The sequence below is a fragment of the Monodon monoceros genome, unplaced genomic scaffold, assembly GCF_005190385.1.
Source record: "Monodon monoceros isolate NGI ecotype Baffin Bay Population unplaced genomic scaffold, NGI_Narwhal_1 Super_Scaffold_10, whole genome shotgun sequence".
NCBI lineage: Eukaryota > Metazoa > Chordata > Mammalia > Artiodactyla > Monodontidae > Monodon > Monodon monoceros.
This window is the reverse complement of record NW_021703766.1, coordinates 51,398,871-51,423,831: the sequence shown is the minus strand read 5'-3', so window position 1 is coordinate 51,423,831 and position 24,961 is coordinate 51,398,871. Positions and strand designations below refer to the sequence as shown.

Genomic DNA, 24,961 nt, shown 5'->3' with positions numbered 1-24,961 from the left:
AAAAAAAAAAAAAAAAAAAAAAAAGCATTAAGAGAAACAAGAAATGTTATTATCTGCTATCATTTCCATTAAAAGTAAAACAAGTTGTGCATTTTTTGCTTAATTCTGTGTAAATTCTCCCTGAGAAAAACACTGGCTGCCAGAAGAGGCGACCTTAGTGGAAGGAAGTCTTTGGCTTTAGTATCATCATATGTATTTAGAATTTTGTATCCTACGAGTATATTGCCAAAATTTAAAATGTGCAAAAGATTAAAAAAAAAAAAACAAATCTGGGGAGAGACACTAAGAGTGACCAGGTGCTAAGCATCTATTTATCATAAGTTTCTCCATAAAAATAATTTGTTGCTATGTATGAGTATTATTTTGATTAAAAAAAATGTTTTCAAACATGCAGCCCTCAGAGAGCTACAAATTTGCCCTACTCCTTCCTAAACCAATTCTCCACAGTCCGCCACTAGGGGGCAGTATGTCATCATGTTTATAGTTAAAAGCTTTGAGTCACACTTGGATTAAAATTCCAACCCTCCCACAGATAACAATTATAAACTCTGGATAAAACAAAACAGTTACTGTCAAGGTCTTATCCCAAGTTAAATTAGTCTCTTGACATATTTTAGCAATGCTTCTTTTTAATGTATGATTCATTTTCTGGGTTTTTTCCTGTTTATTGTGGTCTCCAGGAGGAATGGACTTTCCAATTAATTTGCAGGGCTTTAGATACCTGTTTGGTTATACTGGAGACAAAAGCAGGTCCATTGTCACTTTGAAGGGTGTAAGACAATCTAATCGGGGAATAATATCCTTAAGGAGAGCTTTCACCACTTCAGAGGCTTTTTCTGTCCAGGTGGGATATGCTTCCACCCATTCTGAACGTGTCCACAAACACCAGCAGGTATCTGAAATTTCCTGCAGCTTGAAGCATTTGAGTAAAGTCTATTTGCTGATCTTCGGTAGGGCAGGTTCCTTTGTGTTGAGTCCCCCTCAGTCCTTTTCTTCCTGTATGACAGATGTTCCCTTGGGTTTTTATTACCATAAAGTGACAACTGTCTGACTTTTCCCACCCTAATGTAGTAGCACAAATTCTTGCACCTAGAGGATTTCATCATTCTTCCCTGTTTCTTCACAGAATAACCACAGAGCCATTCAAAGGCAACCATAAAACCATAAATAGCGATGAAGCATCTCTAACCATTAAAAGGATGCCTATTGGCCTTGGCATCCACCAACCAGGCTGAATTCTGGGATGGGCCTCTCAGTGATTTTAGGAACCAAGTGGAACCTTTCTCTTCTCCCTGGGAATGTCCCACTTTTGGACAAGAACAGACAGGTGTTTGTGTGTGTGTGTGTGTCTGTGTTCCTTTCCTTCATTTGACATCAATCTGTAAATGAAAAAATGGTACCGAAACAAAACGAAATGAAAAACCCCTAACAACAAACAAAAACCTAAATAAACCCTCAAGTTTGGTCACGGGATTTTACATATCACAAGAGCCATCAACTCAACCCTCACGCAACGCGACTCCTTGGAGAGCTGTTGGATCCAGACCAACAACACAGGAAACTGCAGGCAACGGAATTAACACCACAGCAAGGGTGACGTTACATGGGGCACAGGGTCCCAAGATAACCCTCCCTAGCCCTCTTGTGGAGATCCCAAGAGGTACTGTGGCCACACATTGTTACCATGAAATATCATCTTCCTCTCAGTCATGGGTTAACAGCTGTAATCAGATCACCTACCCAAAATGCACCCCAGAGGACTTTCTTCACGGATAGTAGAAACATTCCCCAATTTTTTTTTTTTTTTTTTTTTTTGCGGTACGCGGGCCTCTCACTGCTGTGGCCTCTCCCGTTGCGGAGCACAGGCCCCGGACGCGCAGGCTTAGCGGCCATGGCTCACGGGCCCAGCCGCTCCGTGGCATGTGGGATCTTCCCGGACCGGGGCACGACCCCGTGTCCCCTGCATCGGCAGGTGGACTCTCAACCACTGCGCCACCAGGGAAGCCCCATTCCCCAATTTTTAAAGACAGAAATACAAGACAAACAAAACACAAACAGTGCACACAAACGCCAGCATCCAAAGAAACAAACGATCCCGTTCACAAATCGGGGAAAAGTCCAGCTGTTATTGCCTCTCTCCAACAGGGTACGCCCACTCAAATACAAAACAAACTGGCTTATTCCGGAGGAAAAAGCCCCAAGTGGAGGAAAAAGTTTCCGGCTGTACACACCAGAACTACTTACCCTGCTGTATGGAGCCTGTCGGCTCCCACAGGTCAATTTCTTGCTCCCACTGCCAAGCGATGGGTCAGCTGGTGCCGCTTTGGGGAATTTTGAAGGGAAGATCCTCAGGACAAGCGGTCCTGGCAGCTGCTAGGGCCTTACCCGAAAATTCCCCAACCGGGGCTGGTTGGCCATGAGCAGCAAGGCTCCTGGCAGGCTTTGCAAAAATTGGTACTACTTGCCCCACGTCAGGCCAATAAATCCAGAGATGAGTCGTTGGGGCAAAGAATAGTGACTTCATTCACAAAGCCAGCATACTGAGAAGATGGTGCACCAGCATCTCAAAGAACCATCTTCCCCGAGTTAGAATTCAGGCTCCTTTTATACTAAAAGGGGAGAGAGAAAGTCCTGGTTCCAGGTCAGACTCCGGAGGTGTTAATTTCTTCCTTCCCTCAGCCATTCACAGGTGGGCCTCGTCAGGAGGTTTCCCTTGAGCTAAACAAAGGTGTTTTAGCTTAACGCTCATTACCTGGGAGGCAGGGTTCCCGGAGACGGGTCATTATGTATGATTTAAGCTTAAAGGCAAAATCCCTTTAGTGATTAACTTGTAATAGAATACAAAAGTTCTTCCCTATTACAAAATGAGTGGAAAGTAGAGAGTTCCCAGTTTTCCCTACTATTAACATCTTGCACTAGTGTGGCACTGTTATAATTGGTAAATCAGTATTGATACATCATTATTAGCTAAAGTGTATAGACATATTAGGGTTCACTTTTTTTTTTTTGGAAGTATAGTTGGTTTACAATGTTGTGTTAGTTTCTGGTGTACAGCAAAGTGATTCAGCTATAAATATATTTTTTTTCAGATTCTTTTCCATTATAGGTCATTATGAGATATTGACTATAGTTCCCTGTGCTATACAGTAGGTCCTTGTTGTTTATCTATTTTGTATATAGTACTGTGTATCTGCTAATCCCAAACTCCTAATTTATCCCTCTCCCCACTTTCCCCTTTGGTAACCAAAAGTTTGTTTTCTGTGTCTGTGGGTCTGTTTCTGTTTTGTAAATAAGTTCATTTGTATAATTTTTTAGATTTCACATATAAGTGCGATAATATAATATTTGTCTTTGGCTTAGATCACTTAGTATGATAATCTCTGGGTCCATCCATGTCGCTGCAAATGGCATTATTTCATTCTTTTTTATGACTGGGTAGTATTCCATTGTATATATATATATATATATATATATATATATATATATATCACATCTTCTTTACCCATTCATCTGTCGATGGACATTTAGGTTGTTTCCATGTCTTGGCTATTGTAAATAGTGCTGTAATGAACATTGGGGTGCATGTATCTTTTCGAATTAGTTTTCTCCAGTTACATGCCCAGGAGTGGGATTGCTGGATCATATGGTAGTTCTATTTTTAGTCTTTTGAGGAACCTCCATACTCTTTTCCATTGGCTGCACCAATTTACATTCCCATCAGCTGTGTAGGAAGGTTCCCTTCTCTCCACACCCCCTCCAGCATTTATTATTTGTGGACTTTTTAATGATGGCCATTCTGACTGGTAGTATGAGGTGGTACCTCATTGTGGTTTTGATTTGCATTTCTCCAATAATTAGTGATGCTGAGCATCTTTTCATGTGCCTGTTGGCCACTGAATGTCTTCTTTGGAGAAATGTCTATTTAGGTCTTCTGCCCTCTAGTTTTATTTTTTGTTTCCAGGGACGACCTCAAACCCTGCCCAACCCCCAGAGCTCCCTCTTCAAATGCCTTGTCCCCTCCTTCAGCCCACAGCCCCCCAACTCCCAGCATGTTCCTCTCCCAGCCACAGCCCCCAAGGCCCCTGTTACCCCCTCAGGGAGACACACAGATGGGGCCCCAGCACTAGATTTTATTGCTTCCCTGGCAGAGAGGAGGCATCCTTTGGGCAAGTGCTGGGGGCAAGTTCGGGGCACTGGGGGGAGTGTTTCTCGTCTCTGTGGTGTGAGGCTCAGATTCGGAGCTGGGGGTTAGTGGAGGCTCTTACAGGCTGAGCTTGGCGTAGAGGGCCTTGGTCTGGGCGGGGAGACTCTGCCAGTGAGAAGTGGATGGTCCCTCACTTTGGGTCTGTGAGCCCCTGGGGGGATCTGGGGGGGGCTGCGATGTCTCAGGGAGAGAAGTTGACCCGGTGGGTCCATGAGAGCCCAGGGGCAGGGGGACACCGGAGGCTGTGTCCGCATCCTTCAGGGCCAGACAGGGGGCCCCGGCCACTGGGGCCCTTCTGCGGGTCAGCCCATGGGGCGACAAGGCTGCAGTGGGCACGCTGGGGCTCAGAGCTCATCGTGGTGACGTGTCAGGTCCTCGCCGTAGTTGGTGGCCTGGCTGCCCACGAACATGTTCCAGTTGCCCAGGATCTCAGCCTTGCTCAGACGCCCGTCCTGAGAGGGGGTCAGAGGTCAGCGGGACGCCACGGGGCCCTGCCTGGGAGACTCCTCCCTGGAGCCAAGTATGGCTCCCGTGGTCTCCGTCCCCCTCTCCCTGGGTCTCTGTTCCTGCTTTTCTCCCTCCCCACCTCGATCTTTGTCCCTCTTTCTTTCTCCAGCCAAATAGGGACCCCAAAGTCCCAGGCCCACGTTTTGGTCATTTCTGCCCACCGGGCCAGCATCATCCCCCTGCGCCCCTGCACCTTGTCTGTGTCACTCTCGTGCAGCAAGTGGTTGGCCTCCACCAGCGGCTGGTCCTGGGCAGGGGGCAGCACCCAGTGGCCCACCTCACTCCCATCCAGCTTCCCGTCCTTGTTCAGATCTCGGAAGTCCCGGAACTGTTCCCGCTCTGTCTGCACCCAGGCTGGCTCCTCCTCCCCGGGCTCTGCCGAGTACAGATCCGCTGGGGTTGGGGGTGAGAGGGGGTGACATCAGGGGCAGTTCCTGGGGCCTCCCAGCCTGGCTCTGACACTCCTGGAGCCCGGAACCTCGGACCACCCACTTCACTTTCCTTCACCTCAGTTTCCTCTTCTGTTAAATGGAATTGATAACAAACCCGACTTGCCGGTGATCATTATGCTGCACGTGAAATTGGCTTCATTGATTGGTCATTTGATTGACTGAATCATCCATCCATTTGATTGATACACGCATGAAACAGAGTGTGCACTGTGGTGCAGTGCCTGGCACATAGTAGGCACCATAGTAGGAGATCCTCTAAAGCTACACTTTGAACAGCTCACCACACCCAGAACATCCCTGGAGATTCTAGGAGCCTCTCATTTGTTGCAATTATTTGTAAGTGTTTGAAAAGCTCTTCACCCCAAGGGCCCACAGATACATTTGGAAGACATTACAACCTGACAAGTCTTTTTATACCAGACACAAAGCCACCATAATTAGGACAGAATGCCTTCCTCTACTCCGGGGCCAGGCCAGGGGGCTGTCACAGGGAGGGATGTCCTCGAAGATGGAACAGGTGTGCCAGGCACACAATTACCCACTTAGGCTTCAGCCTTCCTTTTTTTTTTTTTTAATGGTCTTAAGTCTTTTTTTTTTTTTTGCCATGTCGTGCGTCTTGTCAGATCTTAGTTCCCCGACCAGGAACTGAACCTGTGGCCATGGCAGTGAAAGCACCGAGTCCTAACCACTGGACTGCCAGGGAAGTCCCTGGAGTTCTTTCTGACCAAAAAGAGAGAGAGAGACTTCTATCTTCCTCGAAGACAGAAAAAAATAAATGATGCTTAAATTAAAATGTCTTGCCTATGGGTTTGTTCCATAAAAGCATTCTATAAAGCAATGTTTTCAAACTTTAAAGACTTCCACGTTTAATAGCCTTCCCTTCAACCAAATTCTTTGTACCCCTGAGGACAGGGACAGAGGCAGAACCAATGGGGAACTGGGGGGTGTCTTGAGGGCTCCCCGACATCTTGAATAACAGGAGATGCAGCATTTGCTGTGTAAATGCAGGCTCAAGACAATTTCCCTGACATCCTATCCCAACCAAACACAGCCCCTGAGCCCTGATTTTGTAGAAACTCCACACTTTCCCAGGAACGGACCTTCTCTGTGATATTCTCTGCTCTATCCTCGACCACCAACATGCAGTAGGTGCTTGATAAATGTTTCCTGGCCCGGCACACAGTAGGTGCTTGATAAATGCTTTTGCGGTCTGGCAAACAGAAGGGACTCAATAAATGTTTCCTGAGCCTGGCACACAAAGGGTGTTTGATAAAGATTTGTTGGGCCCAGGAAATATATGTGCTCAGTAAATGTTCCTTAGGCCTGGCCCACAGTGGATACTCAGTAAATGTTGGGTGGATGGATGGACCCAGGCAGCAAGCCTGCCCCACTTCAGAGAGCCTTCGCTCTAATGGCTGATATATATCAGCTGCCACCCATGCTCGGGAGAGGACGGGCCTCCTTGGGAAGGGAATCAGGTCCCACTCACCGATGTACTCGTCCACTTGCACATAGCCGTCTTTGTTCTTGTCCAGATCCTCCAGGGTTTCCTGGGGAGAAAGAGGCATCAGGGCTGAGAAAATGCAGAAACAAAGGAAAACAGTCAAACAGGACAAAATATTATTAGTTTAGTCATTAAGCATAGTCAAGGACCCTTTAGTTCCTCTTCAAGGGCTATAGATAATATTCTGAGCCATGTCCTTTGAGCTGTCTTATAGGTACTGAAACCCCACTGGGTGGAAGAAGTTAACTACACCTGGCATGGGCAGGGGGTACAGGAGAAATCTCTGGACTTTCCACTCAATTTTGCTGTGAACCTAAAATGGCTCTAGCAATTAAAATCTAATGGAAAAAAAAAGAAAACAGAGAAGAGAAAAAAAATCCTGCCACTCTAAAATAGAGACAGAGTTGGCCAAAAAAAAAAAAAAAAAAAATATATATATATATAAAGTAATAGAAGATGGGGGGCCAACAGGAATGGCCTCAGAGTGGACACTCCATGTCTGGGGTTGGGATTTTCCTGGGGTTCAGCCAGGATGGGGGCTATCTAAGGCACTGCTGGGGGATGTGGTTTTCTGAAGGCAGGCTGGGTGCCTGGACCCCAGATGTGAGCACAGAAAGGGGGAGGCCAGATCAGGAGAGATTAGATACTGGGGGGTTGAAGGATGGGCACTGGAGCCCCGAAGGTAAGTGCTGGGAGGCTAGTCCTGGCATCAGAAGCCTGGGTCCCGGGAGGGAGGTGGGAAGCAGCATTCCTCAGGCCCCCACTCACAGCAATCACGATGTCCCGCATGTGAGGGAACTCCTCAGGATGCAAAAAGGCCGTCAGCTCTTCCCGAGTGGCCATTGAGTCCCCATCCTGGTCAGCCACCCGGAAACGCCGCTCGTCCCGAGTCAGCATCTTCTTGTAGGTCTCTGCGTCCTCCACGTCGTGAAATTCTTCACCTGGGGAAGGAGGGATCTTGGTGGGATGTGCTTTAAGACAAAGGGATCTGAGACTTCCCTCGTGGTCCAGTGGTTAAGACTCCACCTTCCAATGCAGGGGAATCGGGTTCAATCCCTGGTCTGGGAACTGAGGTTCCACATGAAGCAGGGTGTGGCCAAAAATTTAAAAAAAAAAAAAAAAGACAAAGGAATCTAACTCTGGGGAGTCAGGGCAGGGAGACCTCCACCGAAATAATAATAATTAATAGTAGCTACCTTGTAGTGAGAGCTTATTATGTGCTAAGCTCTTTATCTACAAAATTGCAATTAATTCTCACAAAAAGCAAGCAAAATGAGTTATTTTGTAGTAGTTGTTGTTGTTGGGGTTTTTTTTTGGCTGCACCGAGCGGCATGTAGGATCTTAGTTCCCCGACCAGGAATTGAACCCGCACGGTTGGCAGTGAAAGCACGAAGCCCTAACCATTGGACCTCCAGGGAATTCCGTTTTTTCATTTATTCTTACTTTATGAAGGAGAAAGCTGACTGTCAGAGAGAAGAAATAACTTGCCCAAGGTCATGCAGCCAGGAAGGATGGACTTTGAGTTGATACTGGCCCACTGGGCCCCGAAGTCATGCTCTGGTGCAGTATACTGACTCAGCTTGCTGGACACAGAGGAGGGGAAGGACATTTTCAACAAAGGGAACAGTATGTGCAGAGTGTAGAGGTTTGAAGAGCACTGTGAGTTCAGGGAAACTGCAGAAGATCCATTTAGCTGGGGCAGAAAATGCAGAAAAACGATGGTGGATGGTTGGGTGAGACTGGGCTGAGGAGCTAAGACTCTCTCCTGGGGACCCTGGGGAGCCATGGGGGGCTGTGAGCAGGGGAAGGTCAAGGTCAGCTCTGAGTGTGGAAAGATCCCTCTGGGTGTATGTGAGGGACAGGCTGGAGGGGAAGGCTGGGTTGAGGGTCCAGGAGGGAGTGGATAAGAGCCGTGGGGGGCCGAGGACTGGGGCATGGGGTTGGAGAGGAGGGAATCCAGAGGCAGAGGAAGAATAAATGGCTTGGGGCTCTCAGGATGAGAGGTCAGAGATCAAAGGTCAGGCCGATAGGGCTTGGGAAGTAGATGTCCCTGGTCAAGGATCTGAAGTTCCCCAGTGGATGTCAGAATGAGAAACCAGAGATAAAGGGTTGGGGGTTTCAGGGTGATGGGGTTCTAGAAGTGGGTAGACCCTGGTCAAGGGTCGGAGGTCAAAGGTCATGGATCTGGTTAACTGGCTTAACGTTCTCAGGATGAAGGTGTCAAAAAGGTCCGGGTCATGGTGTGTGTGGGGAGCAGGGGTCGGTTCGCGTACCCGGCTCGTAGTGGCCGTAGGTGGCGTTGCGCAGCTCCTCCCAACCCACACGCCCGTCGCGGTCTGTGTCGTACGTGTTCCAGGCCGCGCTCACTGAGTCCCGTATGTGCCGCTGCTGCGTGTGTGCGATCCACGCGCGGAGCTCGGCCAGCGACACCCAGCCGTCCCCGTCCCCGGCGCGGTCCATGCGGTCCACGATGCGCCTGCGAGCCGGGGCGGGGCACACGTCAGTCTCGGGCCCCGCCCACCCCCGGGTCCCGCCTTCTTCCAGGAACTCGAGACACCCCCCCACATAGGGCTGAAAATGTTGTCCCTGGGTCGCCAGCAAATTGGAGGGAGGCGCCTGTCAATCCCGGTACCACGCCCTCCTCAGGGCTCTGCCCCCCTCAATCCAGGGTCCGCTCCCAGAGGCAATAACGCCCTTTCCGAGACGCGGCGGGCCTGTGGCTGGCGCTGCGGTCCACGACACGCTCGCTTGGGGAAAAGACCTATGACAATCCAGGGTCCCACTCTCCACTCTGGCCTGCACGTGCTCCATCTCTAGCTTGAACGAGCTGGGGAGGGGGGCAGGGGGCAGGGAGTCACACCGTGCCCCTCGCCCGCAGATTCCCTGTCCCAAGACTCACTCTGAACTCCGATTGCCACGGCTACAGACTCTCCGGACCTCTCGCCGTCTCAGGCCCCGCCCCCTTCCCCTGGCTCTGCCAGTCTTCAGAACCTCTAGCCCCTCTAGCCCCGGCCTCTGCTCGGCCCCCTCCCGGGCTGCGAGCGTCAATTTCAGGCCCGTATCCCTGCAGCCCCGAGGTATGCTGCGACTCGCCCCTTTTCTCTAGTTTTTCCCAGCCGTTATCAGGCTTTGCCCCAACCATCAGCCCCAACACTGCAGGCTCAGCTTCCACCCGCTCCTCCCCGTGCTCCAGCCTGATCCTGCACACCTCCATGTCACATGTCAAGCCCTTTTAGGCCCCCACCTCATGCCCCGTCTCTCGAGCCACGCCTCTCGGCTCCCAGGTCCCATCCCTCTCCCCTCGCAATGCCCCGTCATTGGTCTGTGTTCTCGCCCAAGCGCTAACACAGCCCACATGGAGCCCTTCTTCCTGTCACCGTCCCGAAGCCCTCGCAAACCAGTCCCCAGAATTGAATTTGAGATGGCCCTGCCCAGGTCGCTGATCCCTTCCTCCCGCGCTAGGCTGTCTCTGCTCTGTTTAGTAGGGGTCCGGCTACCCTGAGGTTCCAGCTGTGGTTAAGAGTTTGGGCTCTAGAGCCAGACATTTAGGTTCAAATCCTGCCACCTCTTCTTGCTGGCTGTGTGACCGTGGGCAAGTCACTTACCCTGTCTGTGCCTTAGTTTCCCCCTCTGTAAAATAGGGATAAATAACAGAACATACCTCATAATCCGTGTGGGGACTAAACGACTTAAGTCTCGTAAAGCACTTTGAACAGCTCCAGGCATTGTATTATGTGTAAGTCTATCACTGCCTTTCCGCCCCCGTCCTTTCTACACCCAACCCCATCCATGCACAATATCCCAGCCAGCAGACCTGGCCACCACCGCTATCTCCACCCTGAATCTGGTGACCCTAGTCTCTTTTCTCCCACCTGGAAGACTGCAGTCACTTCCTCACTGGGCTCCCTGCTTCTTGCTCGCTATAGTCTGTGCCCTGCATGGCAACCAGAGGGATCCTGTTAAAGCCTAAGTCAGCTCACGTCCTCCTTCTGCTCAGAGCCATCCCACAGCTCTTATCTCACTCAGAGAAAAGCTTAAAACTTCACTGTGGCCCCAAAGGCCCTGCACAACCTGATCCCTTTGTTCTCTCTGCCACTACCTTCTACTCTCTCCCTCCACTCACTAGGTTCCAGTCACATAGGTCTCACTGTTCTGCAGACACATCAGGCACATCAGGCCCGATTCTGCTTCAGGGCCTTTGCACTTACAGTTCCCTCTGCCTGGAATGCTATTCCCCCATACACCCACGTGTCTCATATATTACCCTCTCATCGATGCCTCCCCTGACCTCCTCCCTCTTTAAAATTACAACCCTGAATCCTCTTCCCCCTCCATCTCTCTCCTACCCCAGACGGGCTTGGCTTTCCTCTGGGGTGAGTTGGTCGAATTCCTTGGCCACTTCTCGTCCCAGAAAAGCCTCATGATCATATTGGAAGTTCCCGTGAGCGTCATCATGAGTGGCCTCGCTCAGGGGGGCCGCGTGGTGCACCCTCCCCTGGCCATGAGGGCCGGCGTCAGGGGATGGCTTTCCCTGGGCTCCGCGCCTGAGCAGCAACAGCAGCAGCAGAAGTGACGGTCGCCACATCATCAGTCCCTGAGGAGTGGTGGAGGCTAGGAGTCAGGGGTCACAGAGAACAGGACAGAGACGGGACAGGAGGATGGGGATGGGGGAGCCTAGGACAGGACAGAGAGTTGGTAGCTGGCTGCAAAGTTTTGAGCTCAAGAAGGGACAGGAAGGGGAGAAGGAAGGCGGGGTTCTCTGAGGTTAAGCCAGCTGTGGGGACCGAATCCTCTGAGGAAGTCCCAGAGGCGTACCAGAGCCGCAAGTGGGGAGGATTCAAGCGGGAGACGTGGCGCAATTCCCAAGCATAGTTCAGGGCGGGGTCGTGGCCAGAAAGAAATCATGCAGGCCCCCGGGCATCGCTTTCAGCTTGGTCCCCAATCCTCCACCCAAGTGGACCCGAACCGTCTTCGCTGGGCAGGGCAGCCGTCCCCGCCTCCCTTTACCCGGTCAGGCAGCTTCACTTCGCTCTCTAAATTCCACTCCGAGTTCTCCAAAAAGATGCCCAATTTGGCTGCTCTCCAGCCAGGCCCCGCCTCCTGCAGCGCAGAGGCCCGCCCTCCTACCAATGAGCGCTCTTGAGGGCCTCATGGGGCGGGGCCGATGAGAGCTGGGCGGGCCAAGGGCGCCCCTCGCCACGTCCACAAAGGAAAGCGCAGCCCCTTGAGGTTCGCCCCGCCCCTTCCCAGGGCAGGCGGGGTGGGCAACACCGGAGTGACACGGCCGGGGGAACTACAACTCCCGGCAGGCGTCGGGGCGCCGTGCCCGACCACCTGCAGTTGTTCTAGCTCCAAAGCCTCACGGGAGGTGTAGTTTTATCTTCCCCTTTGTCCGCAAGTTTTAGGAAGGAAGGGAAGCAAGAAGCCTGAGGAGGCTTTCCTTTCCCTCAAGGAGGGAATAACTCTTCCGTTCCTCCAAAGAGTCAGGTCAGACTCCAGCCAAGAATTCCTCAAAATGCCGGGCACAAACATCCAGTAAATATTTGTGAAATTTATTAAAAATATATGACTTGGTATATAAAATTGGTAGATTCCACTATAGCAACAAATTAGCCTCAGGAGAGATTTGAAGCCCAAGGCTTACACCATTTATTCCCCCCACAATTTCCTAAAAAGTTGAAACGATGAGAACACAATGATTCGGGCCCAAACCCATGTTATATGTGGAGGTGGAAGAGAGCCATATATATCAGGAGGGGAAACTGAGGCAGGCCACAGAAGGAGAAATCCAGAGGGCGGACATCGGGCTCCTTCCGGAGGCTCAGAAATACCAGGATTCCAGGAGGTCTCACAGCATGAAAAGGACCTGACTACATTAGCTGGCAGCAGCCAGGATGGGGGACGATCCGCAGTCGCTGCGAATGCATTTATATCCTAAGATTCAGCTTCCTTGGACAGGCCAGGAGTGGGTAGGAGGGCCCCTACATCGTCCCCACGGAAAGAGATCCAAGGGGCTGAGGAAAGAGGGAAGGGGGAGAGATCATTAGAATCTTTGAAATCCTCTGGGTCTCTGACTTCCCCTCCCCCACGTGTGTGTGTGTGTGTGTGTGTGTGTGTGTGTGTGTGTGTGTGTATGTGTTTCTCAGTCTCTGTCCTACCCTGTGGGTTTCTATACGCTCTGAGTCTCTGTTTCACCCCTCCAGTTTTCTGTCCCCACCACTCTCTGGGTCTCTGTCCCTCTCTGTCTAGACCTCTGTCCCCCCAGGAATGTGTCTCCCTCGTTTTGGGGGATCTCTGTCCCTCTCTCTGAGGCACTTCCCTCTTCCTGTCCCACACCTGGCAGCCCCTTCCTCATCCTCCTCCACAGAAGAGCTCCTCCTGCAGCCACTGTCATGAGCAGTAAGAAGCCGATGACGATTCCAACCACTGGCACCGAGGACTTGGCTGGTGATTCTGCAGCCAGAGAATGTTGTGATATATTTAATGGACCCTCCAGCACATCTGAGTCAGGACAGGGGACTGGGGGTTCTCAGTCCCTCCCAAGCTCAGAGATCCCAGCACCAAGTTTTGGGGGAGTGGAAAGGCCACTCACATGATGTTCTAGGTCTAGAAAGCCCCCAGGTTGTATGTAAGAACCAGCCATAGCAAGAGGGGTCTCAGTCACTCTGATCAAGAGACCTGTAGCAGCAGGGTGGGTGGTGTTCCAAATTGGAGAGGAGGGGTGGGCACAGAGCAGTAGAACATCAGACTCATAGAGGATTGGCAGCAGCAGACAACGAATGGTCAGACTCCATGAAGACTAGCAGCAGCAGGACGGAAGGTGGTCAGACTTAGGGAGGACTTTCCAGAATGGTTAATGGGTGGCCCGACTCAATGAGGCCAGCAGCAGCAGGACGGAAGGTGGTCAGACTTAGGGAGGACTTTCTATAGTGGTTAATGGGTGGCCCGACTCAATGGGGCCAGCAGCAGCGGAGGAAAGGCACTCAGACGTGGGGAGGCAAGCAACACAGGACAAAAGGCTGTCAGGTTTTGGAAGAACTGGCAGTGGTGGGGCAGAAAACAGTCAGACGCAAGAAGAACTAGCAGCAGCTGAGTGGAAGGTGGTCAGACTCAGGAAGGACTGCTGCAGTAGAGGGAGAAAAGGCAACCAGAAGCAGGGAGCATCACCCCCAGCGGGACCTCACCCAGCTCCACAGTGAGGGGCTGGGCCAGCCCTGCATGCTGCACCACGCAGCAGTAGTGGTGCTCGTCGCCACTCTTGACTGTCAGTGATGACCAGGCGTGGAAGGAGCCATCGCCGTTGGGGCCAATGTCACCCTCACCAGAGCCAGCTGCCATCCCGTTCCGTAAGAATCGCAGCTGCAGCTCGGGTGGGTAGAAGGAGAAGGCGCTGCAGGTGAGCACAGAAAAGCCAGGGCTGCCCGGTCGGGCCTTCAGGCGCATGGAGGGCGGCTCTGCAGACAAAGAGGCAGACAGGCCTAAGTCCCAGGCCCATGAACCCCCAAGGCCAGGCCCAGGGTTGGAGAGGGACATAGAGAGGACTCCATTCCTTCCACTCTATCCAGGAGGCCCCACCACGTGACCTGTGACTTCCTGAGCCTAGAGAATATAATGGTAAAGGGGGAAGGGCCTTCCCAGGGGTACAGAGACCCAACCTGTCCACCATGAGGGTATCCATCTCTCACCCAGTCCTTCCTACAATGACACATACTGAGCATCTACCATGTGATGTGCCCGGCACTCTTCTAGGCACTGGGGATACAGCAGTGAACAAGAGAGACAAAAGTCCCTGTACTCATGGAGCTTGTGTTCTAATGAGGGGAGAGAGATGAATATTTGTGTACATGTAAATAAAATGGAAAGAGTTTATGAAAGTGTGATGAGGGAAAATAAGACAGACCCAACAGTCATTCAAAAGATAGTAAGAGAGGGACTTCCCTGGTGGCGCAGTGGTTAAGAATCCGCCTGCCAATGCATGGGACATGGGTTTGATCCCTGGTCCGGGAAGATCCTGCATACCACGGAGCAACTAAACCCATGTGCCACAACTACTGAGCCTGCATTCTAGAGCCCGCGAGCCACAACTACTGAGCCTGCCCGCTCTTGGGCCCGTGTGCCTCAACTACTGAGCCCGCGTGTTGCAACTACTGAAGCCCACGCACCTAGAGCCCATGCTCTGCAACAAGAGGAGCCACCGCAATGAGAAACCCGCTCACCACAACGAAGAGTAGCCCTCGCTTGCTACAACAGGAGAAAGCCCGTGTGCAGCAACGAAAACCCAACACAGCCCAAAAAAAAAAAAAAATAGTAAGAGGTTATGAAAAATTTCATGGGCTTCCCTGGTGGTGCAGTGGTTGAGAGTCTGTCTGCCGATGCAGGGGACACGGGTTCGTGCCCCGGTCCGGGAGGATCCCACATGCCGCGGAGCGGCTGGGCCCGTGAGCCATGGCCGCTGAGCCTGCGCGTCCGGAGCCAGTGCTCTGCAGCGGGAGAGGCCACAACAGTGAGAGGCCCGCGTACCGCAAAAACAAAACAAAACAAAACAAAAAACCCCAAAAAAATTTCATGCCAGCGCATTTGAAATTTAAATGACCTGGACAAATTCCTGAGAAACACAACCTTCTCAAACTGACACAAAAAGAAGTTTTACAATTGAATAGTAATCCTGTAACTATTTAAAATTTTTAATCAATAATTTAAAACTTTTCTACAAATAAAATTCCAGGTCCAAGGCCTTCCCTGGTGGCGCAGTGGTTAAGACTCTGCGCTCCCAATGCAGGGGGCCCGGGTTTGATCCCTGGTCAGGGAAATCGATCCCATATGTATGCCACAACCAAGAGTTCTTCCCAACTAAGACCCAGCGCAACCAAATAAATAAATAAAATAAATATTTAAAAAATAAATAAATAAGTAGAACAACCTTCTTTAAAAAAAAAAATCCAGGTCTGGATGACATAATTAATGACATAATACAAAACAACTAAGGAAGAAATATACCACTTTTTTTTTTTTTTTTTTTCGGTCGCGGGCCTCTCACTGTTGTGGCCTCTCTCGTTGCGGAGCACAGCCTCCGGACGCGCAGGCTCAGCGGCCATGGCTCACGGGCCTAGCCGCTCTGTGGCATGTGGGATTTTCCCGGACTGGGGCGCGAACCCGTGTCCCCTGCATCGGCAGGCGGACTCTCAACCGCTGCGTCACCAGGGAAGCCGGAAATATACTACTCTTACACAAATTTTTCCAGGGAACAGAAAAAGAAGAAACCATTCCCAGCACATTTTATGAAGTAATAACAAAACCTCACAAGGACATAACAAGAAAGGGAATTTAAGGCCAATATCACTCATGTAAATACACTCAAAGTCTCTAAAAATATTAGAAAATAGAATCAAGCAACTTATATAAAGGATAACATATTATGATCAAGTGAAGTTTATTCCAGGAATTCAAGGTTGGTTTAACATTTGAAAGTCAGCTAATATAACTCACTACGTTAGAATAAAAGGGACAAAGCAAATGGTCACTTGATAAAATTCAGCACCATTCAAAATAAAAAAATAAAACAAAAAAACTCTTCGAAAATGGGCAGAAGACCTAAATAGACATTTCACCAAGGAAGACATACAGATGGCCAAGAGGCACATGAAAAGATGCTCAACATCACTAATGATTAGAGAAATGCAAATCAAAACTACAGTGAGGTATCACCTCATGCCCAGTCAGAATGGCCATTATTAAAAAATCTGGAAACAATAAATGCTGGAAAGGGTGTGGTGAAAAGGGAACCCTCCTGTACTGTTGGTGGGAATGTAAATTGATACAACCACTATGGAAAACAGTATGGAGGCTCCTTAAAACACTGAAAATTGAACTACCATATGACCCAGCAATCCCACTACTGGGCATATACCCTGAGAAAACCATAATTCAAAAAGAGTCATGTACCACAATGTTCACTGCAGCTCTATTTACAATAGCCAGGACATGGAACCAACCTAAATGTCTATCGACAGATGAATGGATAAAGAAGATGCGGCACATGTATACAATGGAATATTACTCAGCCATAGAAAGAAACGAAATCGAGTTATTTGTAGTGAGGCGGATGGACCTAGAGTCTGTCATACAGAGTGAAGTAAGTCAGAAAGAGAAAAACAAATACCGTATGCTAACACATATATGGAATCTAAAAAAAAAAAAAAAGGTAGTGATGAACCTAATTGCAGGGCAGGAATAAAGAGGTAGACATAGAGAATGAACTTGAGGACTTGGGGTGGGAGGGGCAAACTGGGGCAAAGTGAGAGTAACATGACATATATACACTAGCGACTGTAAAATAGTTGGCTGGTGGGAATCAGCAGCATAGCACAGGGAGATCGGCTCAGCTCAGTGCTTTGCGATGACCTAGAGGGGTGGGATAGGAAGGATGGAGGGAGGCTCAAGAGGGAGGGGATGTGGGGACATGTGTATGCATATGGCTGATCCGCTTTGTTGTGCAACAGGAACTAACACAGTATTGTGAAGCAATTATACTCCAATAAAGATCTATTAAAGAAAAAAATATTGAGGGCTTCCCTGATGGCGCAGTGGTTAAGAATCCGCCTGCCAATGCAGGTGACACGGGTTCGATCCCTGGCCCGGGAAGATGCCACATGCCACGGAGCAACTGAGCCCTTGCGCCACAACTCCTGAGCCTGTGCTCTAGAGCCCGTGAGCCACAACTACTGAAGTCTATGTGCCTAGAGGCCATGCTCTGCAACAAGAGAAGCCACCGCAATGAGAAGCCCACGCACCACAACGAAGAGTAGCCTCCGCTCACCGCAACTAGAGAAAGCCCGCGCACAGCAACGAAGACCCAACACAGCCAAAAATAAAAACAAATAAATAAATAAATTTATATATTTTTTTAAATTGAAAGAAAAAAAAACTCTTAGCAAACTAGGAGTTGGAGGAAACTTCCTTAATTCATCAAAGGGCATCAACATAAAAATCTATAACATAATACTTAATAGTAAAACGCTGAATGCTTTCCCTGTGAGTTTGAGACTACAAGATGTTCATTATCACCACTCTATTCAACATTGTACTGGGGATCCTAAGATAAGAAAAATAAATAAAAGTTACTAAAACTAGAAAATAAAATAAATAAAACATGTCAAATATGACATGATCCGAAAGAATCTAGGAAAAATTAATAGCAGTGAGTGAATTCGGCAAAGTTTCTGAATACAAGGAAAATATATAAAACTCAATAGTATTTCTATAAATCAATAGTATTTCTATAAACTACAAACTATAAGAAAATGAAATTTTTAGAATTACCATTTACAGAAGCATCAAAAAATGTCTAATACTTAGGGAAAAAAATCTAACCAAAGGGGTGTAAGACCTCTACACTGAAAACTACAAAATATTACTGAGAGAAATTAAAGGATATCTAAACAAGTACAGGGATATACTGTATTCATGGATTCAAAAACTTAATATGGTTAAGGTGTCAATTCTCCCCAAACTAATCTATAGATACAATTCAATCACTATTGAAATCCCAACAGAATTTTTGGCAGAAATTGACAAGCAGAAATGTATATAGAGATGCAAATGACATGGCATAATCAAGGCAATAAAACTGAAGAACTTAACTGCTAGATATCAAAACTTTCTATAAAGCTACATTAATCAAGAGAGTGAGATATTGGCTGAATTTCAGTCCAATAATCAGTGGACTAGAAGAGAGAGACAAAAAAAAAAAGAAAGGAAGGAAGAGAGGGACTTCCTTTGCCGTCCAGCACAGGTTCGATACCTGGTTGGGGAAATAGGATCCCACAGGCCGTGCAGCATGGCCAAAATAAAAAATTAATTAATTGAGGGGACTTCCCTGGTGGTCCAGTGGTGAAGACTCCATGCTCCCAATGCAGGGGACCCGGGTTCGATCCCTGGTCAGGGAACTAGATCCTACATGCCGCAACTAAAGATCCCTCGTGCCGCAACTAAGACCCAGCACAGCCAAATAAATAAATAAATGTGTTTTTTTTTTAAGTTAAAAAATTAATTGAGCCATGTACTTTAGGTAAGTAAGTCACACCTCAATAAAAAGCAAAACAAAACAAAACAAAAAAAAAGAAAGATGCTATAATGAATGAATGGACAAAACAGTGGCATGAGAGATAATAATGGGGGTGGGATGGCACACCCTAGCCAGGGTGGTCAGGGAGGGCCCTGCTGAAGAGCTGACATCCAAGGGCAAACCTCAAGCATGAGAAGGACCCAGTCATGGTTGGTTTCCAAGGAAGAGAATCAAAAGCAGAGCGAACAGCGGATGCAAAGGCCCTGAGGAAGGAAAGAACCTGACATATTGGAGGAAAGGGAGAAGGCCACTGTCGTTGGGGGTATTGTGAAATTACAGTGGTGGAGGGCAGCCAGACTATGAGGAGCTTGCAGGCCTTGGAACAGAGTCTGGATTTTAGTCTAAGACTAGTGGGGATCTATGGGACAGTTTTAAGCACTGGTGGGATGGGAGTTCATTTATGTTTTTAAAACATTCTTCTGGCTGCTAGGTGGAGGACTGTCTACATTGAGGGCCGAGATGGAAGTAGGAATTGCACTGTGGGGGAGGCTGAGGACAAGACAGCTGTAACTACAGCCCTTAAGTTCCCCAGCCATGTGTGTAATTATAGCTCAGAGTGACATACGCTGTGTGTAACAGAGGTCACGCAAGATCTTGTGGGTGTCCAAAAGAGGCAAGTGAAAGCCTCATGGGCCAGAGTGGAACCTGACACCGGTGGCATCTGGCACCAGTGCAACTGGCAAAGGTGAAGAAATGGGAGGCCTGGTGTGAGCTGAAGGGGCTCCGGGTGATTCTGTCTGGCCGAATGGAGCAGATGGAGAAATGTGAGGCTGAGGAGAGGGACAGAGGCCATGCCACGTGGCGTCTCAATGCCCGGCCGAGGGGCCTGAGCTGTGTCCCAAGGGCTCTAGGAGCCACAGGAGGGCCGCGTGCAGGAGAGGGGCAGGGGCAGCTTGGGGTGGAGAAAGACCCTCTGGGACATGATTGCAGGAAAGCGGGGTAGACTGGAAGCCTGGAGGCTGGGGAGGAGAGGCTGGGGAAGAAGATGAGGGCTTGGGCAGGGCTGTGGGGATGAAGGGGTCCGTGGGCATCAGGACTCTCAGCGGGGTTGCTCACCCTTCCACTCCAGGTTGCCTCGGCCCCTCTCCAGATGCCCCAGCAGCCGGTGGGGGCAGGAGTAGAGCAGGAAGGTCTTCTCCTTGTTGACTGCCTCGGGCTGCTGCGCCCACTTGATACTGATGGTCTGGGACTCAGGCCAGTCCCCATCCCAGGTGCCCATCTTGGGGTCAAACATCATGAACTCCTCGCCATTCAGGGCAAACTTGGCCACAGGCACCGAGACATTGTCAGGGCCCAACTCACAGCCCAACAGGCCCTGCAGGGTGTAGGGACCTGGGATGCCCAAACACAGATGAGCAGGGCCCAGGAGCAGGGGCCTTGGTCCCCTCCTCCCTCACACCCAGGATCCAGGCCCCAGCACCGTCCATCCTCAGACTCAGGAGTTCCAGTCTCACCTCCTTCCCCTAAAACTTGGAGAGCTTCGAGGAAGAGCTTCTCCTTGTTCCTCAGGTCTGTGGTCTCTTTCTCCCAATACCAGGACACCTGGCTTTCCCAGACCCAAGCGCCGTAGGGCTCAGCCTCAGCCCGCAGGTTATTGTAGCTCAGGTACTGCTGTGGACCCAGCCAGCCCGACACCCAGAAGGCAGGAGTCCCCGAGGTGGGGGCGGACACGGCCGTGAAGTGGTACAGGAGGGAGCGATGGCTCTCTGCCGGAGACACAGGTGAAGAGAGCAGATGGGCCGGGGTACCTAGATGGGAGCAGGACAGACATCCCGAGAGAGAAAAGACCCCACCGCAGATAGAGGGGCCGGAACCTGAGAGGAGGGCCAGACCCAGAGAGAGGGACAGAGACCCAGTAAGAAGGGGACAGGTGTTTCCCAGACACACCGCCAGAGGGAGGAGATCGTGAGAAACGAAGTCAAATGAGGCAAAGAAGGAAGTGCCTGGCTCGAGTGGGACCTCAGATTTCGCTTCCTTTGCTCTTCTCCCGGCGGGCGCCACCTCCCTCGTCCGCGGCAGCCCCGGCGCCCCCCGGAGCCCCCTCACCTGCACTCAACGTCCCAGGCAGGAGGACGAGCAGCAGACCGAGCCCCCAGGGCTGAGGCCGGCGGACCCGCATCCTCAATGGGAGACCTGGGGCGGGAGGGGGCGCGTGACTCCTCCGGACCCCCACCCCGCCCCTCCCTCCCTCTCCCAGCTCCCGCTCGGCTCCCCTCGGCCACCCCGCGCGCCTACGACTGCGGGTGGAGGGGTTCGATCCCGGAGGATGACAACATCATCACAAGGGCCAGGAGGGCCACAAGGCCCTCCTCCTCGATGAACTTTCACCCCTTAATTGGATCCGAGCTGGTTAATTAGTTACAGAGCCTGGATAGGCTGAGAGTCCTCGCTCGGAGTTCGGCCCCGCCTCCTCCTCCTCCCTCAGACCCGCGGGTCCCGGCCCCCCCCTCCGCGCCCCTCCTCCCTCAAACCCCAAAGTCCAGATCCCCGGCTCCCTCCTCCCTGAGACCCTGGAGTCCGGGCGCCCGGCCCTCTCCGCCCTCGGTCTTGGGCCCCAGCTCTGCTCACGGCAGCCACGATCCCTTCCCTCCTGCGGCCCCAGCTGGCTCCCGTGACTAGAGACCCCAGTTCCTCTCTCACATCCTGTCCGGAGACGGCTCCTCGACTCCAGGAATATCCAACCCCGCCCCCCAGCTGCAGGGCACACCCCGGGCCCTGGGCCCGGCCCGTCTGAGTGTTGGTCTCTGCCTCTCTCTAGAAACTTGTTTTTTTTTTTTTCTCTCTCTGTTGCTCCCTTATTTTCTTATCTTGAGGGTGTCAGCCACCCAGCAAATTCATGACGAAGTTGGGAATCAACATTATCGGAGTCCCAAACTGGGAGGTCTGTGTGCGTCCCCTTCTTAGGTCGCTGTCTGTCCCCACCACCCGCTACGCCCGTCACTAGCTCCTGCTGTGATAAAAGTCCTCCAGATACTTCCACACTTCCTCCTTCCAACCCTTCCTCCAAGGGGCCCCTTAAAGCGCGCCTGCAGTTCTTTAATATCTTCTGATATGACCTTAATAACGCACAGACCCAGTATACTATATCATGCTTCGGGGCACCCTCCAACCACCCACCGGCAGCCCACACTCCTGCTATAATGCTCCCATTCATTTGTTTTACTGTGGTAAAGTGCACAAAACAGTTACTATTGGTTACATTTAGTGCATTCACAATGTTGAGCCACCATCACCACTATCTAGTTCCATAACTTTTTCATCACCCCAAAGGGGACCCTAGAGACGTTAAGGGGCCCCTGCTCCCCCCAGCCCCTGGCAACCACAAATTTACTTTCTCTCTCTATGGATTTTGCCTATTCTGGACGTTTCAGATGAATGGGATCCTACAATATTGTGGCATTTTGTGTCTGGCTTTTCATTTAGCATACTGTTTTTGTTTGTTTGTTTGTTTTTGGTCGCGCTGCACGGCTTGTGGAAGATCTCAGTGAAAGCACGGAGCCCTAACCACTGGACAGCCAGGGAATGCCCCAGAATATTGTTTTCAAGATTTATCCACATGGTAGCCTGTATCAGGACTTCGTTCCTTCTTATGGGGGGATAGTATTTTTTTTGAATTTTACTTTATTTTTTATACAGCAGGTTCTTATTAGTTACCTATTTTGTATATATTAGTGCATATATGTCAATCCCAATCTCCCAATGCATCAGGTGGATAGTATCCTATTGTAGGGACTGACCACATTTCATTTACTCATTCATCAACTGATGGACATTTAGGTTGTTTCCACTTTTTGGCTATTGTGAATAATGCTGCTGTGAACATTTGTGTACAAGTTTTTTGTTTTGTTTTGTTTTTGCATAGCTGTATTCAATTCTTTTGGGTATATACCCAGGAGTGGACTTGCTAGGTGGTCATATGATGTATTAGTCAGGGTTTTCTGGAGGAACAGAATCAACAGGATATATATATATATATATATATATATATATATATATATATATACACACACACATATATAAAGAGACTTGGTATAAGGAATTGGCGCACGTGATTGTGGAGACTTGGTGAGTTCAAAATCTGATAGGGATGGCCGGCAGGCTGGGGACTCGAAAGAGTTACATTTCAAGTCTAAAGGCAGGCAGTCTGGAAAACCAAGAAGAGTTCATCTTGCAGATGAAATCCAAAGGCAGTCTGCTCTCAGAGTTCCCCTTTGCTTGTTGGGGGGAGGTGAGTTTTCCACCTTCAACTGATTGGATGAGGCCCACCCACATTTTGAAGAGTGGTCGGCTTTACTCAGAGTCCGCTGATTTCTGTGTAAATCTCAGCCCAAACACCCTCACAGAAACATCCAGAGTAATGTTGGACCAAACAACCGGGCACTGTGGCCCAGCCAAGTTGACACATGTGTTAAACGATGACAGATGGTAAATCTATGTTCAACTAAGTGAGGGACCTCTGTTCATTTCATGACTCTCCCTGGGTCCTGCTAGAATATCCACTAAGATCCACCCTGATGCTGAAGGATCCCGCTTTCATGTCCCATGAGTCCTAAAATACCTTGGGGAACTTGCCATGCCCAACCGTCACCTCTACGTCCCTTGGGATCCAGCTGTCTCCGGAGCACCATTCCAGCCCCTGGGCTCTCATTTTAAAGGCCCTCAGGACCCTACTCTGATGTTCCTTGGACCACTTCGCCACCAGAGAAGTCCCTGGTTATCCATTTTAAATAAAGCAGTGTGTACATTTCAATCCCACACTCCCTAACTGTCCCTTCCCCCCACCCTTCCCCACTGGTAACCTAAGTCTGTGAGTCTGTTTCTGTTTTGTAAATAAGTTCACTTGTATCATCTATTTTTAGATTCTGCCTGTAAGAGATATCATACCATATTTCTCTTTCTCTGTCTGACTTACTTCACTCAGTATGACAATCTCTAGGTCCACCATGTTGCATGTGGCATTATTTCATTCTTTTTAACGGCTGTGTAACATTCCATTGTATATATGTACCGCATCTTCTTTAACCATTCCTCTGTTAATGGACATAACTAATTTTAACGCTGGTGTCCCTGGAGTTCTCCTGGACCATCACCAGAGGCCACTACCATGCCCCTGGGTCTCTGAAAATATCAGGCTCCCACCCCCAAGCTCCTTGGGTCCCAGATAGTATCCTGAGACCCAGTGATAGAGTCTTCAGGAGGCTACACCAACATCCCACGGAGTTGGCCACGCCATCCCTGAATCCTGCTAAATCAGTCCTGAGCCCTCGCAGAACAATTGCTGTGACCCACTCAGGAACGGCCAAAAAGTGCCCTCAGCCCCAGGCTCGCTCCCTGCTGCCAAACCCGAGCGAATCCTTCAGGTTCTGTCAGAAAGCTGAGCGGGGCTCCCCAGGCCCACTCCTGGGTTCTCTCTATTACTGTCTCTCACCAGGCCCTGCCCTATCCAGAACCTCCCCATGAAAGACAGACAGATAGACAGAGAGAGATGGATAGATAGGTAGGTAGGTAAGGAGGTAGATAGATGACAGATAGAAAAATAGGCAGATAGGTTGGTAGGCAGGCAGTCAGGCAGACAGACAGACCGACAGACAGATGGATGATAGAAAAATAGAGACAGATGGACAAAACAGACGGACAAATAGGTAGGTAGGCAGGTAGACAGATAGACAGACAGAAAAATAGAAACAGGGACTTCCCTGGTGGTGCAGTGGTTAAGAATCTGCCCGACAATGCAGGGGACACGGGTTCCATCCCTGGTCCGGGAAGATTCCACATGCTGTGGAGCAAATAAGCCCGTGGGCCACAACTACTGAGCCCACGTGCCACAACTACTGAAGCCCGCATACATAGAGCCCGTGCTCCGCAACAAGAGAAGCCACTGCAATGAGAAGCCTGTGCACCTCAATGAAGAGTAGCCCCCGTCTCCGCAACTAGAGAAAGTCCACGCACAGCAACAAAGACCCAATGCCGCCAAAAAAAAAAAAAGAAAAGAAAAACAGAAACAATTAGACAGACTCTCTAGGACATTCTATAACATCCCTACCAGGCAAGAAACTTTCCGCATTTCCCAGGAACTTGCTGTTGTGGTCCCTCATCCAGCTAGATTGCTGCTCCCTCATCCTGAGACTCCACTAAAAAAGACCCTCAGGGAATTCCCTGGTGGTCCAGTG

The 24,961-nt window shown here is 50.0% G+C and overlaps 2 protein-coding genes across 9 annotated transcripts; both read right to left on the bottom strand.

Moving 5' to 3' along the window:
* Window positions 1-4,110: 4,110 nt before the first annotated feature.
* On the bottom strand, window positions 4,111-11,932 carry RCN3 (reticulocalbin 3). Of its 3 annotated transcripts, XM_029213462.1 has the most exons (7): window positions 11,675-11,932; window positions 11,014-11,261; window positions 8,941-9,143; window positions 7,436-7,608; window positions 6,653-6,713; window positions 4,905-5,104; window positions 4,111-4,656 (listed from the first exon to the last, which is right to left on the bottom strand). In XM_029213462.1, the coding sequence occupies exons 2-7, from the start codon at window positions 11,253-11,255 to the stop codon at window positions 4,549-4,551; spliced, it is 987 nt and encodes a 328-aa protein (XP_029069295.1). In that variant the 5' UTR covers window positions 11,256-11,261; window positions 11,675-11,932; the 3' UTR covers window positions 4,111-4,548. The 3 variants fall into 3 exon arrangements, with proteins under 3 accessions (XP_029069295.1, XP_029069296.1, XP_029069297.1); XM_029213463.1 differs by having other exon boundaries at window positions 11,014-11,932; XM_029213464.1 differs by lacking the exon at window positions 11,675-11,932 and having other exon boundaries at window positions 10,329-11,084.
* A 268-nt stretch (window positions 11,933-12,200) lies between these two features.
* On the bottom strand, window positions 12,201-21,688 carry FCGRT (Fc fragment of IgG receptor and transporter). 6 transcript variants are annotated; one of them, XM_029206719.1, is made up of 7 exons: window positions 21,301-21,688; window positions 20,838-20,924; window positions 20,246-20,539; window positions 19,848-20,123; window positions 13,852-14,121; window positions 13,004-13,120; window positions 12,201-12,681 (listed from the first exon to the last, which is right to left on the bottom strand). In XM_029206719.1, exons 2-7 carry the CDS (start codon window positions 20,908-20,910, stop codon window positions 12,602-12,604), a joined length of 1,110 nt encoding a protein of 369 aa, XP_029062552.1. In that variant the 5' UTR covers window positions 20,911-20,924; window positions 21,301-21,688; the 3' UTR covers window positions 12,201-12,601. The 6 variants fall into 6 exon arrangements, with proteins under 6 accessions (XP_029062552.1, XP_029062551.1, XP_029062562.1 ...); XM_029206718.1 differs by having other exon boundaries at window positions 21,360-21,688; XM_029206729.1 differs by having other exon boundaries at window positions 20,246-20,497; window positions 21,301-21,685.
* Between the last annotated feature and the right edge of the window lie 3,273 nt (window positions 21,689-24,961).